This window comes from Arctopsyche grandis, chromosome 12 (assembly GCF_051622035.1).
Source record: "Arctopsyche grandis isolate Sample6627 chromosome 12, ASM5162203v2, whole genome shotgun sequence".
Taxonomy (NCBI): Eukaryota; Metazoa; Arthropoda; class Insecta; order Trichoptera; family Hydropsychidae; genus Arctopsyche; species Arctopsyche grandis.
The window spans coordinates 27700260-27723175 of NC_135366.1; the positions used below are offsets into that span (position 1 = coordinate 27700260).

The window sequence follows — 22916 nt, forward strand, 5'->3', positions numbered from 1 at the left end:
AGGTTACTTATGATGTGTGCTTGTGTAATAAATATGTATGCGTGTGCATTATTTCGTCCAAAACATTTATGATGATGTTCTAAACAATTTCCGTCTAAAACAATTTTTAAAATATCTTTTTAATATTATTAAGGTCGGTGCATAGTTTTTTGGCGGCGACAAATTGTACCAAGAATGTATTACTATTCGTTTTTCCTCTTTTGATTTCGAGTATTAATTGTTGTATAGACTTTTGTGATATATATATTTGATTTTTGTATTATTTTTTTATTATTATTATTGATGGTAGTGGTATTTATTGCTAATGTTGATTCAATCCGCATTAACGCGCTCCACTCGTTCAACTGTCCAATTATTTGAGTTTCTTATTCGATTCGGTGTCTTCCAATTTGTTTGTTCAGTCGGCGCCGAAGTGAGTTGTCAAACTCTTCAGAGCGGTGACGCTGTGTGCGAGTTCACAAACTGAACGGTGAAGTTATTTTATTAGAAATCTTGATCCGAGCCATTGGATACGGAGCAACCGTCCTCTTAGTGAAAACAATTGTTTCAAAACGATGCTCACTTTTGATTATTATTTATTACATATTAACAATATAATGAAATATTTAACGCCAACATATTGAATTTTTACAATCATTAACGTTTTGCTTTCTTTTTTGACGTCCTTAACCTTTTACGACTAGTATAATATATATATAATAGGCTTTATCGTTTCGCCGATGAGAAAATAATCATTGGATTGTTGTTTTGAATATGTCTCAAGTGAAATATAATTTAAGAAGCGTTGGTAAATCAAAAATCACACGAACAAATAAAGTAAAAAATATATTTTCACCAAAGGTTGTTGAATATTTTTCCTGGTTGTTTCCATTTTCTAATGACCTATAAATATATATATTGTATTCTATCCATAATCTCAATGTATGTATCATGATGAATAAATATATTTATAACATTTATATCATTTTCATCTTCTATTTATTTTACAGGTCTTGATCTGTAAAATTTGCCTTTTATTAAACAACTCCATATAAAAATGTACTTTTTTCCAGAAAGAAATGAAAATTATTTTTAATAAAAATGTCAATAATTTTATTTTACTACCGCCATCTATGTATAAAATTAATGACTACGAGACGTCGCCGAGATTAAAAATTTTCGGACTTGTTTTGCTTCTTAAACGATATTTTATCTCTATCGTAATGGTGGAGGATCCATTTACTTGTATTGATGACCAAAATGAGCAATATGGCAAAGTATGAAAACGATCGGATAAGAGGCAAACTTTGTCCTGAATTGTGATCGTAAGTGAAACGTAAAGGAGGTATGTAATATGTAAAAAACTGAGAATCGCCATTTCCTCATTGCAATGGTTGAAATCTAAAGAATCGTTATGCTAGATTTGCCTTAGGGCGAGAACACACTGACTGGTATGGGACGTCACGTGTCCTTGGCTTCTCGCTGTGACCATAAACAGTGGACGTTCCCCAAACCGAATTCGGGTGAACACACTGACTGGTATGGGACGTCACGTGTCCTTGGCTTCTCGCTGTGACCATAAACAGTGGACGTTCCCCAAACCGAATTCGGGTGTAGTTGCACGTGCAGAATGCATATGTTTGGGAGGTTCCACGTGTATGCATATACATATGCAACTGACAAGTTTCTCCTACATTTCTTCAAATATGGGATTTAATGCTATCAATCACTGTCAAGCAAGGATAAAATATCACCGAAAACACTCCAGGGGGTTATTTTCAGGACTGTGTACTATGTATATGAGCTAGGAATGCTGCGTTTTTTTCGCATGTTTAAAAGTATCTAATATTCATGGAACGCCCAGCACACACCGTCCCAAAATCACGCCCCTGGAGTGTTTTCGGTAAAATTGTATCTTTGCTTGACAGTGATCGATAACGGTGTATCCCATATTTGATGAAATGTAGGAGACCCACCACAGCGGGGAGCCAAGCACACTACGTGCCGTTCTTCCCTGTGTGATTTTGCCCTCACCCATGTATGTAAGTACCTGTCATGACTCGTCCGATTTTTAAAAAAATCGGACAAGGTTCACTTTTGTTGTTAGCTGTTTTAGCGGTAATTAACATAGATACGCCCTGACGCTCTAAGCTGATCACCCTGTTGGACCATGCACACACAAAAAAAATCTCAGTAGCTACTTAGCTTCCAAGTAGGAAGGTCGATTGATATTTTTCGAAAATGTCAACGTGTTTAGTGAAATTGTGTTACAATTACTCAAGAAAACATAAAATGGCGGATGGCATCACATATCATATGTAAGAATTAATGTATAATGTCTTCAATTATAGTAGTATTTTAACATATAATGAAATATCGGCGCGATGTATGTAGACTTCTATGCACTGATGGAACAACGGTTGACAACCTGTGCCACAGGTGTCACTAAATGCACGCGTATATATTGTTGGCACTGAAGGAAATTCAGAAATCGACATACAAACTACAAACAATGAACTAAATATTAAAGTGTCAGCTTTAAAATTGATCCTTGTGGAAGTTACTAATGTTTAAATATTGTAATAGTTAATGATGGTTTTATTATAGTAACATACATTTGTAGTTTAATATAGTGTGTATAGCTAAATATTTTTTTCTTAATATGGCTTTATTAATTTGGTTTATTGTCACGCGGAGTGTCCAATAAAACAAAACTTCAGTGCATGTACATATACATAAACTAGTTGCTGACCACTGCCGACCGCTGCGTTTCTTCCTTTTTTTTACCACTTCCCCGCTAGTTAAACCCCCCCGCACCCCTCAGTTAGTGGCGAAAAGATCTCCAATGAAATTTGTATGTAATGGCATATCTAGGTTATTCTACATCTATGGTAATAAATCAATAGAAACAGGGATTTAAAAATAAAAAGAATAATATTAAATTATAATAGTGTAGTTTACAATTTATTTAAATTAAAAATTAAAAGTCAAAAATATTTACAATTGTTTTTTTTAAGGTCAACCTTACAATAATAATTCTGGTATTAGGAACATTTTTGTCCAAAATTGTAACAATTGCAATATAGATCAATAAATAGTATATGTAATTTCCTGTAAACATGTAAATTTAGCAAAGATGACTCACGCCAATTGAGTCCCAATGTCTTCAGATACAATTAAGAGATTTCATTTTAAGATTATGTATATGATAAATTTACTTAAAAAAAAAATTAACAATACAATAAATTCTACATATGCTTAGGCAAGTCATGGGATTACACAAAACAAAAGACGGTAGACTAATTTATTTCATATATGTATAAATCGCTTAAATTAATATACGCATATATCAAGTAGCAAAACGAAAATAATTCTATCAACAAAATAATATAAATAATATACATTATAGGAGTCTTAAGCGAGATTAAATTACGATAAAGTCAGTCAGATTCTTTTTCGGTTGCACCATATGCCGCGGGAAATACTCGGACAGCTGCTGAAACAGTTGACAGCGCCTGTAGTGTATCTCCCAATCGTTCCACTTCTTATTGTCTATATCCTTCCCGACGAAATCCAAAGTCGTCTTGTCGAAGTATTTATCAGCTATGGTGTCGATAGCGCAATGCTTAACTTCCCCCACGTCCGAAGAGTTGGTCGACTCCATTCCGAGCACCGCGGCGAATAGTGCCTGCTGCTCGGCGTCCGTATTAAACGCCTTGTTCGAATACTCGGAGCGGCTCATCACCACGTCTTGGATATCCTCGTGCAGTTCAGGATCCGTTATGCGACTTTGATCCTTCGAGGAGTGTTCGGCAGCGTCCAGCGGCGGATTGAACGGAATCGACTGCAGCTTTTCGGAGAACAGCATTGTAGCGAGCAGCTGAAACTTAAATATACAATTTTTAGGTTAGGTTTCCGTATCGGAAGAAATCAACAATGCTCAAATAGTGTTTGATTACTTGTCGTTCTTGCTCAGGGTCGGAATGATCTGTAGCTTGGTACAGGTATGTTTGAAGGTAGGCAAGAGCGTCGTGAGCCTTTCCGGCTTCGGCTAATTCTTGGAAACGCAATCGGCGTAGTTCTAATCTAGCCCGCCACAGTGCCGATGTGCTGTTTATTCTAAAATTGATTTTATAAATGATTATTTAATACATTTGATATATTTTCAGCCGACTTGACAAATACCTGGAGAGTCTCAGTATCCAAAAGTCGTCGAGACGTAAACTCGGCTGACCTGCACGTCCTGGATTTCCACCGAATAAGTAATGAACCTTACCTACCGGATCGTACACTAGTTGATGAGCAAATCTATAAATGATAAAAATCTTAATGTATACTTTTGAAAGCATTACTACGCAGACTAATCATTACACAGCTTTTAATCGTTTGCCCGCGGCCGTCTTCGACAAGTCTGTAGCACGGCTGTCTTCCATAGAATTTCTGAACTTTGCACGGGATTTTGAGCCTTATATGCGCCTATTTCAACTGTTTTAAGGTTCAAAATTGGTTGAATATATTACTGAGAGTTGAATGCCATCTATTCAATTTGCTTAAAATGAATATATACCAGTCAAAATTAGTTTTTTGTGGAACCATACTGAAACCTCGTTTATGTGACGTCACGTCTGTTGAACAATGGCGACGATACGTCTCAATTGTATGAAGAATGATTATTTGACAATTAAGCCAAAACTACGAGATATATCATGTATTTTATTGTTTAAAATAATACTTTAAGTGTTAATTAACATATCTGGTTATTTGAGTAAATATTAAAATCTGTATTTAAGGTCGAAAACTCGATTGCCAAATTCGCGAAAAAGGTGCCGCGTACAGAGCTTGTTCGCTATATTTATTTCCGCGGGCAAAGGGTTAATAATGAAATTATTGCAACATTGATTTTTTACGAATGAACCATTTTGACCTTTCAATAAAAAAAACATTCTATTTTTATTACACATCATTCCATTAGTAGACAAAACAACAACTAAAAAAATGGAACATTGAAGATTAACAATATAAATTATAAATAAAAACACTAACCTCGGACACGGTTCAGTGACCGGCATTTTAGACCAATACTTAAAATTATCATTCTTATAAATACAACTCCATTGCGAGTTCGTAATCGAATACACCCACAACGAGTTCGATATACGCTTATCCTTCTCCTTGCTCAAACCCTGCGAATAATAAATACACCGTTTAGTATATAATAAACATCAGCAAAGTTGAGAATACATTCCAACACCGAAACACTCACAGACAAGACATATATTTCGTTCATGTCTGGATCGATAGTAGCCCTTTGAGTGAAACCGGTCGGCGGAGCTCGTCGAGGAGGAGCTGCGGTGCAAACGGCCTTAACGTTGACCCTCGTATCACCACTGGCGCTGTCGATATCACCGACGTAGACGGCCAGCAAATCGGCTTGATGCTCCTTGTTCCTTTGGCCGCCGAATATATACAATGTGTGGGTCACCTGGATGGATACAAATCGTTAAAATGTTGAATTATATATGAACATATGTATTTATTTATGTGTTTAATCACCGGATGGAAGAGCATAGAGTGGCCGAAGCGTGATAGGATAGTTGGAACGTTGTCGGTGCACTCGGCGGCCGTGTCGGCTAGTAGTAGTTGCCATCTGTCTTCGGAGATGTGATAAGCGTACAGGCCGGAATACTGAGGGGACGAGTCTTCTTCGCTGCGGTTGAAAATTATAGGTTATGTGTCTAGTATAAAGGTATTGTTATATGTACGGCGAAGGAGTGTGCTGGTTGAACTCAAGAGGTTCACTGGCAATCCTGGTATATCCTGGTCGGTTGTGCAATATGTAGCTAGCTGATGCAGCTGTGTGATGATATCATGTATTCAGGGATTCCTGCGGGTTCGCGATCAGTTACATGGAGCGAATCAAATTGTGTTGTATGAACGAAGATATTTCAGGCGAGGATGCTCGAGATGATTTAACCGTGAGGGTTGTGTTTTAGGGAGTCGTGGATGAGATCACCGACCTCGATTCGGGATCATACAAGTTGTTCTATATTATACGCATATATGTTCGTTATTTTATTTTATTTCAATCGAACATGTACAGATCGCTACGAGTGTACTAATGCTGATACAATACAATAATACAAGCATTTTTATTTTTACATATTACATACCTCCTTTACGTTTCAATTACATTTACAATTCAGGAAAAAGTTTGCCTCTTATCCGAGCCTTCATACTTTGCCATATTGCTCATTTTGGGGTCATCAATATAAGTAAATGTATCCTCCGCCATTACGATAGAGATAAAATATCGTTTAAGAAGCGTATCAAGATCGAAAATTTTTAATCTCGGTGACGTCTCGTAGTCATTAATTTTATACATAGATGGCGGTAGTAAAATAAAATTATTGGTATTTTTACTCAAAATAATTATACAATGCGAATTGATACAATCATCCACAGTGACATCTATGGAGAAATTTTTGCAGCATTTTATTGTAGAAATTGGTGAATCTCAAAACGCTGAATAACTTGAGATTTGCAACAGATATTGGAAAGGAAATGCCAATTTACAGGAACCGCTTCAATGAAAATTATAAAAATTGAAAAATCTCGGTGAGCCGAGCGATCAGCTCTGAAAAGCATGGCGATACGTTGTTCCAATTCGCTATGTAAGGTTGTTGTGAGACGTACCAGTTGAAGAGTCCTTCAAATTGACAAACTGAAAGGAAACGATGGTGTCACGACAAATCGCTCAAGGACCTAATAGTCTACGACATAACGCTCATGCGACAAATCACTCACGGAATTATTCGGACGTACAAAAACGTAAGAAGTCTTGTGTAAAAAATGAAGTGTAATGTCTGTGAGGGATATGTCGTTGAGTGTTGGGTCCATGAGCGATTTGTCGCGGAACGGAAACGATCGACCTGCAGTCACAAACCAAGGCCTGACTAATGGCTACTAGTAGCCGTGACCAATCCACTCGAAATCATAATATGCTAACCACTAATCCAAATCAAAGTAAATATTTCTCTCTTCTACCAAAGCTGTTACAAGGAATAATCAAACAATGTTTGGTAGCACTAGCGTCAGTGATTCTCTAGATATATTTGTAGATTTCCTCTTTTCTCTTATAATGAAGTGAAAAACGACGTGGGTCTCTTTAGGGATGTGTTGGCCATCACACCAATTGGTCACTAGTACTTTAAAATTTACAAAAAGAACCTCATTATTGCCCTGAACGGTGTTTCCATTCGATACTAACCTTAGCATGGGTAGTATTCTGCCGCCGAACACGAATATGATATGCTTTTCTACGTCGATACACATCTGATGATCGAACACGAGAGCCGGCCCACCTCGAGCAGCCGTATCGTCGCAGATCTGATACCAACGCCATTCCGATATGTCGAAGAGGAACATGTCGCTCTGTCGGAGACAAGTGTTCGAAAATAATACACAATCGTTAAATCAAAAAAATTCGATCACAAATTAAAATATAAAAAAATAATACTTTGGTATTTTCAGCAGTTCTATTTTTGGATTCTAAGTATCGACCGAGTATAAAAATTTGTCTTCTAATAGGATCTAAGACCATTTTGTGGCAAGAGCGAGGCTTCGGTCCGCCGAACTCCTCGCTGCATCTGAAATTCACGAATTCAATCAGCGATCAAAAAATAAAATACACTCGTGTGTATTGAATGAAAAGAATGATATTCATACTTGAAGATGCGCGTCCACTTCTCTTCGGATATATTGTAAGACCACAGATCGCTGAGGTCGTTCTCGCCGTCCCACCCCCCGAAGAGGTACAGAGTGTTTGTGACGGGATCGATGCACATCTGGTGGCCTCCTCGCTGGCCAGGTCTTCGATCGCACTCGAGAGAGTCATTGCTGGCTTCTGGCAGTCGCGGGGCGCATGAGCTGATCCCGTGTATCGGAGAGGATGATGTGAGGGGTGGAGACGGAGATGACGGTGGCGGTGTCTCTTCCATACTCTCGGTGAGCCGAGCGACCAGCTCCGGAGAGCACGGCGATACGTTGTTCCAATTCGCTATGTACGGTTGTTGCGAGGCGTACCAGTTGAAGAGTCCTTCTGTGAAATCATACAATGGCTAATTTATACCGGGGACAATTTAAATGCGCATTTATAGTAAGCATTTCATAAAATTAATGGGAATTAAAAAAATATATTATATCATTTAAAAATATAAATGTACAATTTATATTAAATATTATATACTAGTGGTTTTACTCGGTATTCTTAATATAAATAGCTTAAGCATGGCTATAATCTAATAGTAAACATTCATTTTCTATTTTTATTCAATTTATTTGAATCGAAAAAAAATAATAATCAACGATATCGATATTGTCGTCATAGAAACTTTGTTTTCGATGCTCCCACCCAAACCTTTAAACCTTACATACATACAAAGTCTCTTTCGAAATTATATATTAGATTAAAAAAAACAGTAATAGAAAAAAATCACATAAAAAGTCTTTACGTTCCTTTTAATGCACATTTCATTCATTTTAGGTTGCCTTATATTTTTTCTGTTGTGAGAGTAACTTATCAAATGCCCAAATTTGATATTAAGATGCCGACCTAATTCAAACAATGGATTTTGTAATTTCTTTTAATGATCAAGTATTTTTTAATTTACAATACATATTTATTAGAGGTTTTTAGTCTTATTGCTTATTTTATATACACTATGGTGGCCGCTGACTCATATTTGTATCATGTGGGGTGCACAACGCTTACTGGCCGCTGATACATATATGATTCAAGACTGCGCGAATATATTTTTCAGTCCACAGATATATATTTGTATCACGTTTTCGTCATAAACGAAAACGTGATACAAAATCGTACCATCGGCCACAAACGATTGAAGCAAACGTGATACAAAAATATATCAGCAGACTGAAATAGTTCACGCAGTCGTAAATCATATATGTACCAGCGGCCACTAAGCGTTGTGCACCCAACATGATACAAATATGAGTCAGCGGCCGCCATTGTGTCAATATAAAATAAGCAATAAGACTAAAAACCTCCAATAAATATGTATTATAAATTAAAAAAATACTTGATCTTTTAAAAATTACAAATCCTTTGTTTGAATTAGGTTAGCATCTTAATATCAAACGTGGGCATTTGATAAGTTACTCTCACAACAGAAAAAATATAAGGTAACCTAAAATGAATGAAATGTGCATTAACGTTGAGCATTAAAGATCTCACATATACAATGGCTATACATAAAAGATCTCACATATACAATATCATACAATGGCTAATTTATATTGGGGACAATTTAAATGAGCATTTATAGAGAGCATTTCATAAAATTAATGGGAATTAAAAAAAATATATTATATCATTTAAAAATATAAATGTACAATTTATATTAAATGTTATATACTAGTGGTTTAGTCGGTATTCGTAATATAAATAGCTTAAGCATCGCTATAATCTAATGGTAAACATTCAATTTCTATTTTTATTAAATTTATTTGAATCGAAAACAAATAATATTCAACGATATCGATATCGTCGTCATAGAAACTTTGATTTGTTTTTGTAAAAAAAACAGTAATAGAAAAAAATCACATAAAAAGTCTTTACATTCCTTTTAATGCACATTTCATTCATTTTAGGTTGCCTTATATTTTTTCTGTTGTGAGAGTAACTTATCAAATGCCCACATTTGATATTAAGATGCTGACCTAATTCAAACAATGGATTTTGTAATTTCTTTTAATGATCAAGTATCTTTTAATTTACAATACATATTTATTAGAGGTTTTTAGTCTTATTGCTTATTTTATCTTAACACTATGGTGGCCGCTGACTCATATTTGTATCATGTTGGGTGCACAACGCTTAGTGGCCGCTGGTACATATATGATTTACGACTGCGTGAACTATTTCAGTCCGCTGATATATTTTTGTATCAGCGGCCACCATAGTGTTAAGATAAAATAAGCAATAAGACTAAAAACCTCTAATAAATATGTATTGTAAATTAAAAGATACTTGATCATTAAAAGAAATTACAAAATCCATTGTTTGAATTAGGTCAGCATCTTAATATCAAATGTGGGCATTTGATAAGTTACTCTCACAACAGAAAAAATATAAGGCAACCTAAAATGAATGAAATGTGCATTAACGTTGAGTATTAAAGATCTCACATATATGTATGATCTACAACAGCTCAATCGGCAACTGTCCAAGTTGGCCCACTCATTATCATCATCATTTACAGCCATTCGCCATAGACTGCTGGATGAAGGCCTATCCAACACGCTTCCACTCGTCTCTGTTTTTTGCAACTTTCATCCATCTCACCTCACACATTTTCCTAAATTCGTCTACCCATCTTCCGTGTGGTCTTCTTTTTACCATTCAACATTCTCTCGGGTAAAATTCTAGCACTTCTTTAGTCCACCTTTCGTCTATTCTTCAAGCCGCGTAGCCCACCCATTGTCATTTTAATCTCTTCACTCTATCCAATATATGCAAAACCCTTGTCATACTTCTCACTTTATAATAGGTATTTAATCTTAATAACTCGCCAGTTAAAAAATTGTAAATTAAACTGTAAATGTCTTGTAGTTGAAATCATGCGAGTTTTTCAATATTATATGTACCTTTAATATATGACACTTTTTAATTGTTAATAAAATATTGCTTTATCTAACAGAAATATATTTATTTAATGCAAATTTCTTTTATTCTAATGCACAAATGATTCATTCCAAGGAGCAAAGCTATTTTTTAAAATGCACCGTTAAATATTATACAATCACCAGTATGTAGTATTGAAGCATCAGTTTTTGGTTGTAAATTATACCTTTCGCCGAAAGTTGCAGGAGTTTTTCAGCAGCGTCAAAGTCTCCCTCTTCAACCAACAACTGATACAGCCGTGAAAGTTGCGGCGATTCCAACGATACCCCCGTTTTCTTTTGCAGCTCTTCGAAGGCCACCATATATTTCTGCTGTCTGAAATGCTTCAAGCATATCCTAACCGTCTCTTTTTCCGCGAACTGAAAGCGTCAACAAACACGTCACAAAGAGTACTATATAAATATAATAAATCAATAATATCATATTAGACTCGTACCATATTGTACTCGAAGAGCACTTTTCTAATCAGCTTTGGCTCGTCGACGCCGATAAACTCCAAATACCAAATGGAGAAGTTGAACGAGGGCCCCCACGACTGTTGAGGCACCACACTTATATACTGGATGGGAAACAGTTGCCCCTCACTCGTCACGTGTTTCAACACGAAAGTCTCTTTAGAAGTGTTATTCTCCAAACCGCTACAATACAACAGTGCGAAATTATTTAAACATACCCACAATCGATGATAATAATACAGCGTAATAAATACAACAGACCCGTTCAACAATTCGCTGAAATTTTCATCTTGCATTCCGCCCAGTATGGAAAACTTTTTTAAATTACAGACGTGAGTTTTACTGTATTTTCCGAACGAGATCGTCTTGACGATGGCCGGCCGGTTCAGCTTCAGCGTGAGAAACTGCGGAGGAGTGTTAGTATTTGTGGACCATCTTGAAGATTGGTCGCTCGGCTTATCCACCATAACATTCCTGAAATATTAAAAAAAAAAAAACAATTTAAACGCTGGTTCGTGATGCAAATCTACAGTTACAATACAGAATCGCCAAATTCGGCATACTATCTTCAGGTACTGTAACATGGTTCATAAACTGAAAAATTTTCAGGGAAAACCACCCCAGCTAATCTGGGTAATTCAGCTAGTATGTTATATATATATATATATATTTACATATATTACAGTAATAACAATTTCAGAATTGAAGACATGCACGTTGTATATTATATAATATATATTGGGGATATATGATTTAATTGCGTGGAATGTGTTTTGCATACATACATATATGAGGGGTGTGTATGAATGAACGAGTGGTGTATGGATTGTGGTTGTGAAATGTATGGCAACTGACTGTGGTGGCAGTCCTGGCAGATGCGAGGAGCATCTGTGGATCGAATAGTGGAGTCGATGCACTTCTCCCATGGTTTCCTGGTGCAGGAGTTCCGCTGTCAGCTCGGGGCCTCGGCGACGAGAGCGTCCGCGAAACAGTAAGCAAGTCGGCACGGTCGCCGGCCCACTGACAGAACCAGAGCACGATGCTGCCAATCTGATTGTTACAACCAAACACCTCGTTACACGTCCATTGACATTTGCACTTTTTAAAAATAATGTTTATTACATGGCTGTGGAGACGTCAAAACAACATGAATCTGACTCCGACATTTTTCCACACGAAGATTGGAAATTTCAACTTTGATATAAATTAAGTAAATTTGATTTTCTCCCCTATTTATGTTCTCATATGTGTGAGGGCATTTTTAGGAACATGTAACGCGACGTTCTCCCGAGTGTCCCTTCAGTTGGTAGCGGTAGTAATATTTAGGTTGGCGCCCGTGGCTTTACCGCGCCAACTACCATGCTCCTCTCGAGCGCATCGAGAGCGAGTCTCTCACCCGCCATCCACCGACGAAGAAAGGTCTCTCCTGTGCACGTCTCCACGGGGAGACGGGGCCCAGAGATCCACCATCTTGCTGAAGAACCTATGGGGGATGAACGAATGAGACGACTGGCATGTTAATGCACGTGTTTTATTTATGACAGCTGAAGGCAGAGTGAGTAGCCGCTCTCCGAACCCAGCCGAGTTGGTCCCCACTCGTAGGAAGGTAACCAAACTCGACCATGTCGTATAGCGAGCCGCCACAAACCGCTGTGAGGTCGAGTGCAGCATCACTCCCTCCCCTGAGTTCCAGCACAACGTCCCCTGTATTCCTCACGCCGTTTCCGGAGAAACATCAGCCGTGAGAGGACCGCAGAGCCAGCTCCCGACCACGAGGAAGCTGTTATCAACGAGACGATTTGCAGTCAGGAACCTCCCCGACTATATATTAAACTGTATCCCAAGGTTAGTTCACGTTTCCCTATAACCCGACCCTTGGAAGAAGAACGACGTATCCGCCCTCTAGATCTCCCACCGCGAGATCAGATAAGCGCGCGTAAAACCGTTCGTTACAAACATAAATAAACAGTCGTAATTTTACCAACTGATTCGACTAACGGACCAACTTTTCAATATCTCTGGCGTATTATTTTATTTTATTTTATTATACAACATCAATTAATCAAACACACTCGTCTAACAGATTGCTCTAAAGCGACGAGTATGCTAAAAAGATTAAGAAAGGAAAAAAGTACATGAAATATTACAATTAAAAATACTTAAATAAAGAAAAGATAAATAAATAAAACATGACATAGTAACTTTCTAAATGGTCGCGACTTCCGTAACTTAGGAAGTGGTGCAGAGAATGAATAGAGATGTGACAAATGTCAATGGCACTGTAGGCATATAGTACAACTTAAATGATCTCATCAGGTCACTGCGACACATATCCAGGAAAGTCATTAACGCATGGCACACGCTCGCCTCGTAAAAAAGTCGACACGTGTTTCTATACACGTGTCTTGGAAACAAAGGAAGAACACACTGAACCCATAAAAACCACGAACTACGTCCAGGCGTATGAACCCATAAAACCACGCTCGCACCATAACTAGGGCAGCGCGAGTACCAAGAACAAAAGATGTGCACACGACACACTTCAACCCAAAACGTTTATAAAGCAACGCAGCAACCACCACCGGCAGAGTGAGCCTCTGGAGTTCATACAGATCACTTCTCCGAAGAAACCTCTTCGTACATACAATAACCATTGTACCAAATTGAACGAAAATAAACGATCCTCTGTCAAACTCAACTGAATTTCCATAGGCCGGGAAACGGTCGAAACCTTTCACTCGACCATTTGTCCTATAGCACCATCCAGTGAATTTAAGAAACGGAGGCCACGAGGAATGGGAGAATAACTAAAAGTCACAGTTCTAGCCAGAGGAGTGTGAAAAAGGGGACGATGGCGGGTGTCCGAGCGCGTCAAAAAGCCCACATGGCCGTGTTTTGGGCTCTTACGGGCGCGCACTCATTTTACGAGGCGCGCTCATCTGTCAAAACAGACGCCCGCCATCCGCCGGCCGAGACGGTACTGGCGTGGCCGGTGGCTGGTCTACCTTGCCTGACCAGCCAGCATACTCATCCACAGCCCCCGCCATAAAGGGGCACAGGCGAGAGGCGTCGAGAAACTCCCCGGCTCGCCATCTACTCCTTAATAAAAAGGATAACCTGACTTGACGTGTCTAATTTCCCACCCCGCCCTGTTCCAGCACGTGCTCCAGAGCGAGCTGAACGAGAGACGACGACACACACACACAGCCGCTGGTCACCCCATACATACACACACACACATACAGCTGCTGAAGCTATCGTTCAGCGAGTCCATATCACACTCTCCGGAGCATGAAGGCCCAACTCAGCCAGGGTAGACGGACCGGAGATATAGCCTCTAAATATGGAAAACAAGAACTTGATGAGGGCAACACTCCTCCTGTGGTCAAGAGAAGTGTAGCCGACCACACCCATGACGAATTGTGAAGGAAATTAGTATGGGTAAATCCCATATTGCTCCTTATAAAGCAGTTGGAGAAATCGTCTTTGGATAAGTTCAAGTTTCATAGATGGAGATTTAGTGTAAGGATTCCAGATCATAGAGGCGTATTCCAAGATACTCCTAACTAGAGCATTGTACAGCAATCTCAAAACAGCGGGATTATGGTAGTGTCGAGAATTACGAAAGACAAACCCAAGCATTCGTGAGGCAGAGCAACACACAGAGTCAATATGATCAGAGAAATTTAGGTCACTCTGGAATGCAACCTTAAGATCAACAGTAGAATCGATCCAGTTCAATAAAGAGTTACCAACAAGATATGGAAAGGTACGATCGGGGGTGGATCTGGATCTGGAGTAACACATAACCTTGCACTTGGAGACATTAAGAGGCAAACAGTTGGTTAACAACCAATCATGAAGAGCATTAAGATCATCTTGTAAAAGCTCACAGGAACGTTCAGAATCGAGACTCAAATAGAGCTTTAGATCATCAGCGTATAAATACGATAAACGGGTTATATCCCAAATGTGAATCGCTACCAGGATAACTGCCGCTACGAAAATCGCTCGCGCGGATCTCCTGTCGCACAAGAAAACTGCCGTATAGAAAACTGCCCAAATATTTAATAAATACATGGGGAAGAATTGGCATTAATTGTTAAAAAGTATAATATAATATAAATAGTCTATAATATAATATAAATAGTCTACAAATTGTCACCGTTTTCAACTAAACCGTGTCAGATTCATTCGTATCCCTTTTCCATCGCTTTTATTAAGATTCCAGGGTTTAAAACTTGTTAACAAATTAGCGACCGCGAAGTTTCTTATCAAACGTTGCGCTGCAGCCGGTAGAAAAACGCGCGACTTCGTAAAATCGCAATATCATTCAAACCAAAGAACATATTTTAATTCTTTTTTTTTATTAGCTTCCTAATAGTTTTTTTTATACATCTGCGCTAAACGAAACATGTGATCATCAGTAACAGTCCAAGTATGTATATTCGGGTATGGTACACGAGCTCTTTTTCGACCATATTCATTGTTTCATTATATTCATACATTCGTAAAAAAAAAAAGCAAAATGTATTGTGAAATTTTTTGTACTTCAATGTGTACTTCAATATTCATGACAACATGTTGAGAACCATTCCACGAAAAAGTCATTTCAGTTAGCCGTAACTCGAAACCGAACACTTCAGGTGACGCACGCATTTTTTTTGTGTGGGAAACTTCATTTTGGAAGAAGACTCGCATGCGAGTCTTCGGCCCATTGAAATAGTTTTGCTAAGACTCGTATGTGAGTTCACAGTCCGCTGATTTTGTTTTAGCTAAGACTAATATGCGAGTCTTCGGTCGTTAACTTGTTAATCATTCTTCTTTGTAGTATAAGCCACAGTTACTGAATGATCGGTTTTTGTTAACATAAGCCTGAGATATTGAGAAGCCCCACAGAAAGTTCTAAACGGTCAAATCAGCTAAATGTTCGTTAGTAATTCAATATGTATGTATGTATGTATATACATTTTGTAGGAATACATTGTAACTGCACTATATCCCACGCCCAAACGTTGATTTCATCTCGCATACAACAACGTCTAGACACGAAATACCAACAATCAATTCAAGCTGCACTCGAAACACGAAACTCAAGTTTCAACTGCAAAACAAATGACGTCAAGACGCCTCAGAACAATAAGTAATAAGAATCATATCAAGCAGAATGGAAACCCGAGACGCGTGGAAACACAGAACGCGAAAGACATTCTTTGCACACGCCACCTTCGGTCTACCATATATAACCCCGCACAGTGACTCAACGGGCAGCTCATTCAGACACGCCATCAGGAGCAGTCCATCGAGCTCCATCAGTAGCAGTTCGTTGAGTTCATCCAGACACTCCACCAGGAGTAGTTCATCGAGCTCAACCAGACACTCCACCAAGAGCAGTTCATCCAGACACTCCACTAGGAGTAGTTCATCCAGACACTCCACCAGGAGCAGTTTATCCAGTCACTCCACCAGAAGCAGAGCAACTACTTCCTTCGCCTCAAGTACACTGTACAAAATAAACTCTTGTATAAACTGAACATGAATAAAGAACCTCTTAAAAATACAACCGTGTTTTCATACACCTCAACACATCTCCCCTCCCCATAATGGAGCACCAGACGTGATCTGAAAATCGCACCTGCAACTGTTCTTTACTGTCTACAATGATGACTCTGTGGCGGCTCGCTATATGACATGGTCGAGTTCAGCCACCTTCCTGCGAGTTGGGACCAAACTCGCCCGTGTTCAGAGTCGCTACGCCACTCCGTCTCTGGCTTCCACAAATAAAGCACGTGCATCAACATGCCAGTCGTCTCATTCGTTCATCCCCTATTACTCCTTACATTTTTATGAAGAAAAAAAATATACGAAACTGAATTTGGAATTTTAAATTCGGTTCAGTTTTTTAATAATGATTTTATTTAATGAATGTATTTAAGTCGACTGGTTTCCATACATCAAACTGACGTTCCTCCATTTTTTATTCCCTCTTGCGTTGAATCAACACCACGATAATTACCTTATTAATTATCACTACCTCGCAGAACTAACTGTCATTACCTTATGTAGGTAATAACCAGAATTCTTTATTATATATGTAAGAAGGGAAGGTATGTTGACCGTATCCCGGCCAAACGAAACACATGTTATGTAGTTTGGAAGAGGATCGTTTATTTTTGTTCAATTGTTACAATGGTTATTGTATGTACGAAGAGGTTGAGCTTCGGAGAAGTGAGCTGGTTGAACTCCAGAGGTTCACGCTGGTGCGTCGCTTTATATACGTTCTGGTTTAAGCGTGCCGTGTGCAGATGCTTTGTCTTCGTTTCCAGGACACGTGTGTTAGGGACACGTGTTGACCTGTTTTCGAGGCACGTGTGTTCGGTACACGTGTGGTTTATAGCTATGGGGTCAGCGCCAGGACGTCGTTCGTTTGAGAATGACTTAAATGACACGCTTAAATGACTTTTCAGACATGTGTTAGGGCGCGATCACACAGCGAGGGAGCGGTATGCTATACGCGGGATATTTTTTTTAGATAGTTTTAAACACACACAAGTTGTAGGGTCATACCCGGTACGATACGCCGGATCTTACGGGATCGTGCGGGATCGGAGTGGTCTCGTTGAAATTCTATAGAATTGTTTATACTAACTTGACGGTGATATATAGTAATTCGTCGACCCTCGGACGACGCTTGACAGTGATCGATAACGGTGTATCCCATATTTGCAAAAAAATATAGCAGAACTTGTCGGAATAATAAGATTATAGAAAATACAAATTACATTAAGGATTTCAAGCTTTTATTGTTTAATAATTCAGTTTTAAACTTAATTAGTAAACAATTAACAAAAATAGACAAACAAGTGTCCGGTTTATAACAACAATTGACTAATGTTTCCGGGTAGGTTTAAGAATTAAATACTCATTCGATACTTTCATAAACAAACTCTGCGATCACGGACAAAGATGTATTCAGCATAAAGGGTTTTATGTAGTACACTAATTGTTTACCGGAACCAATTGTTACTAAATAAACAGAAATGACTAGACAATGGACTCAAGTTTTTTGGTACAAAAACTAAATACGTACTTAAATCCCTAATACCATCAACAGATAAACGAACAAAGATGTTTTTTACGTAAAGGGCTATAGTGCACTCAATATGGACTGTAACTAATTGATACTGAATGCATTTCCGTATGAATGTATGTACATGTCGATACAATAACATGTTCGTTTAAAGAGAGCCCATTTTTACTTTATTTTATATCAAGAACAAAGTATTTTTTATTTATACTTTTTATACTCAAGAAAGTGGTGACTGCAAACAGTTCGTCTTTTGAGCTCGGTCATCGCAGTTCATAATATCGGTACATCGCAGTTCATAATGTCAGAAAAATTAATAGAAGTTGTGCGACAGTACGAATGTGTCTATGACGTCAGATCCGTAAAATATAAGGACCAAAACATTCGCAATGAAGCTTGGGAGGAGATGTCAAAAAAAATATGGGATACACCGTTATCGATCACTGTCAAGCGTCGTCCGAGCGTCGACGAATTGGTATATATCACCGTCAAGTTAGTATAAACAATTCTATAGAATTTCAACGAGACCACTCCGATCCCGCACGATCCCGTAAGATCCGGCGTATCGTACCGGGTATGACCCTACAACTTGTGTGTGTTTAAAACTATCTAAAAAAAATATCCCGCGTATAGCATACCGCTCCCTCGCTGTGTGATCGCGCCCTTACGGTTGCCTGATGACATCACTGTTGGGTTTCGTTCGTTTTACGATCGAGCGATGAACTCTTTCTTCTGGAATGGTCAAAGGGGACGTTGCCCTTGAGTTATGCATGTTTGTACAGGATCGATGGTGAGATCACTGGTTTTGATTCGTTATAGCACAAGTTGTGCTAGATTCCTACATATTGTACATTTAAGAGTAGACCAATCATACATAATATCATCAAAATAAAAACAACAAGGGATTTGCAGTATTATCTCTTTATTTGTCAACCTAAATACAGTATTATAAAAATTATTTTTCATCATCATCATCATCATTATGAGATATACATTTATTAAACTAATTATTGTTATTTCATTAATTTAACTTCTTACAGTAATGTAATTTTATTCACATTATACATATAATTTTATAAAAAAATAGCTATTAAGAAAGACACATATAATATATATAACTTTTTCTAGCACACTTCCGCTTTAGATGATGTCGGAATTTCTAAAATAGATATGAATATCTCAATACATAATAATAATTACATATTTATATGTACACACAGATACACATATAAAGAATGAAAAGTGCAAATTCTAAATAAAAAATATAATTTTAATATCACATATTCAAATAAACGAATATTTTTTTTTAATATAGAGGTTACTATCTCTATACCTATGTATATATATGTATGTATTTATAAACTTGATGGAAAAATTCAAGTTTAACAGGCAAGATCGAAATTAATGCTGAAGATTAAAAACATATTAAGGAAATTAAGGTTTAATAAGAAACTTTCCATTTCATCGACAATGTGACTAGTAAATTGATTCAATAATTAATTCAATCAAATATGTATATATTATAATTCGAAAATGATGATTCAACAAAGAAGCTTGAACACAAAATCGATTTTCAATGGATACGTCTAACTTTCACTATGAATTATCGAATACAACTGGTCAATCGTAACGAAGAAATAACTAGAATACAAAATAATGAAATATATTTAAGTGCAAAGTATACATACATATATGCATGACCTTGTATGAGAATATGTACAAAATTTTTTAAGATATTCAACAGTGAATAAGTTTATCTACTTTTTTTGTATTAAACCGTCTATTTATTTATATAGAAAAAACGTCGTATAAATATTTCTAATATATATATAATATATTATAACTTGAACACCGTGTAAGAATTTGAAAAATATATTATTTGTATACGAGTTTTGATGTGCTTGAGCATTGTCATTATGATTCCGTCGTATACAAAATGAAACTGACGAAATTAGGAATGGTTGATTCTGTAATTGATTGTATATTTATATTGATGGATACAATTAAACGAAGATTCTATGACACAACGGAAAGTTTCGAAAGTTAAGGTATATATATATATCGAGCAATCGTTAACTTGGTCCACAACATTTCGAATCAAATAATATAACGTACGAGCAAAATGTATCAATTGTAATATTTTCAAGCTCAATTACACTCATTTTGACGAGTCTCGTCAAATTAATATGGAAACTGATGATAATTGTATCACTTTATACATATATGTATATAATAGACCGGTTCTCCCTTTGTTAACCGTTTGCCCGCGGCCGTCTTCTATGGAAGCTTTGCGTGGCAAGTCTGTAGCGTGGCTGTCTTCCATAGAATATCTGAACTTTGCACGGGATTTTGAGCCTTATATGCGCCTATTTCAACTGTTTTAAGGTTCAAAATTGGTTGAATATATTACTGAGAGTTGAATGCTATCTATTCAATTTGCTTAAAATGAATATATACCAGTCAAAATTAGTGGTTTTGTGGAACCATACTGAAACCTCGTTTATGTGACGTCACGTCTGTTGAACAATGGCGACGATACGTCTCAATTGTATGAAGAATGATTATTTGACAATTAAGCCAAAACTACGAGATATATTATGTATTTTATTGTTGAAAATAATACTTTGTGTTAATTAATATATCTGGATACTTGAGTAAATATTAAAATCAGTATTTAAGGTCGAAAACTCGATTGCCGAATTCGCGAAAAAGGTGCCGCGTACAGGGCTTGTTCGCTATATTTATTTCCGCGGGCAAAGGGTTATTATTGATCTTTTTGGTTTTTCAATAAGTAAGAGTTTAATTTTGAATGTTTTACAGTCTAACTTTTGTCTTTGAGGGATGTAGAATAAGCATAAAAAATTTGAACACAAATTTAGTATTGAGATAGAAATTTTAATTTGAATGTTATTTCTTCATCCTTATAAAAGATGTAGAGACTATTATTGGAAAACCTATGTAAAGTAGAGACCATTCTAATGTATGTATGTTCATATATACATACTAATGATGAACGTTATACATATGTATACAAAAAAAAAAATGAAATTATACCATATTTATATAATTATTCATAGAATATATACTAATTTGGATAAAATATATAAATTCTCACTCGATTTTAATAATTTTGAAAACACAGGATATACAAATCTTGTATAAGGCCTTTATATTTAAGCGCGATACAATTCAGCGAGCACCGTCGATAATAATCAAATACTATTCTTTCATTTCAATTTAAATATATAACAATCTACTTTGTATAATAATAATAATATTATAGTAAAAAATTCATGAATAAAATGCATAAATCACAATGTCACAAGTCAAAATAAAATGTTTACATATGTAAGTGTAAAAATAAGAAAAAAACACAGTAAATTTACAAACATACAAAAAAAGCAAACAATGGCAATGTTCATGAACATTTCAGAAGATTTTATATGTATATATGTATATACATATATTTATAATAATAATATAAATAGTTACATATTTATATTTACACATCTACGAGTCAGTATTTGTAAATTTGGAGTGTGGTTATCAGAAACTCTACGAAGAAATACATATAAAGTATATTTATATTTCTTTTCCAGTACAAATTTATACATATAATATACAATTAAATAATATTATTAATGATAGTAATAATAATAATAAAAAAAAACATGTACGACGATATGATTTAAGATGCAACGTCGCTTTCTTCTTCTATAGTCCAACACGACCAGAGCTTTGACCTTTTCTTCGCCTGAACTTTGTCTATGAGATTTGCGGTTATATCTGAAATATATGTATTATGTAGATTTAATTATTAATCATCATAGCTTAAAACATTAAATTAATTTGGGCAATTACGAGTATTTATAGTTGAAAATGATATGAAAAGGTATATAATAATAAGAAATATACGACATTTCATTTACAAAGGCAGTTATGGAGTTTTCACGATTGGTACAATTTTTTTCTTGATATACATACATACATATATCGCGAAACTTTCAAGACACAAGTCAGAAAAAGAAGCTTTATAATTATTGTTCCATTGGAGGAATGTATGGCAACACTCGTACATATGTTAACCGAGTTCACCACTTCTTCCCCGTCATTGTATTTTATAAGACTTGTATAACGAAGGTCGTATAAGGCTTCCATAATGAAGGTCGTTAGAGAAATATCAACAGAATAGACTAGTAGTTAGCATACATATAATGCTTTGAACAGAGTAGTCACGGGTTCAAATCCCACTGGTTTCTGCTGGCCAGATCTTGGATTTGTGACTCCAGGTCGATCAGAGTTTGCCAATTTATCTGATTTTCATTGAAACGATTCCAACAAATTGGAAACCTTACCCATTATCTCGCAAAATCTCGAGTTTTCAGCAATTTCGAATTTTGCTGAATTGTTTAAAATGCTACAAATTTACAAATTTGACCATAGACGTCTCTGTGGATATTAATTGATATGTATTTATGTACTTTGTATAATGCTAATAATATTTGTATCAAATGTATAATGTTTCTGGCCAGGAAGGCGCATTGGGGTTACCTGTTAGGCCTCCCTGGTATAAATTAAATAAAAAAATAAAAAAAGGATAATGCCTTCGTAAATGAAATTGAGTATAGTAGGTTCTGTAAATGGCAATTCATTTGAAATATGTATTATTTAAAAAAAAATTACTCTTATGTAT

At 36.6% G+C, this 22916-nt stretch overlaps 3 protein-coding genes across 3 annotated transcripts in view; all 3 read right to left on the reverse strand.

Annotated features, from left to right (window-relative positions):
• The window catches only part of LOC143920396 (uncharacterized), a 443610-nt gene that overhangs the window by 296831 nt on the left and 123863 nt on the right, over positions 1-22916 (reverse strand). The gene's annotated exons all lie outside the window — the stretch shown is intronic.
• muskelin (muskelin 1) lies at positions 2918-12182 on the reverse strand. Its single transcript, XM_077441993.1, has 13 exons — positions 11992-12182; positions 11398-11610; positions 11118-11319; positions 10848-11040; positions 7705-8077; positions 7496-7625; positions 7247-7410; positions 5533-5686; positions 5243-5461; positions 5023-5162; positions 4165-4287; positions 3939-4098; positions 2918-3865 (listed from the first exon to the last, which is right to left on the reverse strand). The coding sequence occupies exons 1-13, from the start codon at positions 12060-12062 to the stop codon at positions 3404-3406; spliced, it is 2604 nt and encodes an 867-aa protein (XP_077298119.1). The 5' UTR covers positions 12063-12182; the 3' UTR covers positions 2918-3403.
• Positions 21890-22916, reverse strand: part of LOC143920389 (uncharacterized) — a 188088-nt gene continuing 187061 nt past the window's right edge. The window contains exon 12 of the mRNA XM_077443273.1: positions 21890-22009. The gene's annotated coding sequence lies outside the window, so the exon portion shown is untranslated. The remainder of the gene's footprint in view (positions 22010-22916) is intronic.

Excerpts from the sequence above, each read along its gene's own strand:
- muskelin (XM_077441993.1), bottom strand. The coding sequence starts at position 12,062 with ATGGGAGAAGTGCATCGACTCCACTATTCGATCCACAGATGCTCCTCG. Across the intron at positions 7,626-7,704 it reads AAGTGGACGCGCATCTTCAA|ATGCAGCGAGGAGTTCGGCG; the intron begins GTATGAATATCA and ends CGTGAATTTCAG. Across the intron at positions 4,288-5,022 it reads GTCACTGAACCGTGTCCGAG|ATTTGCTCATCAACTAGTGT; the intron begins GTTAGTGTTTTT and ends TATCATTTATAG.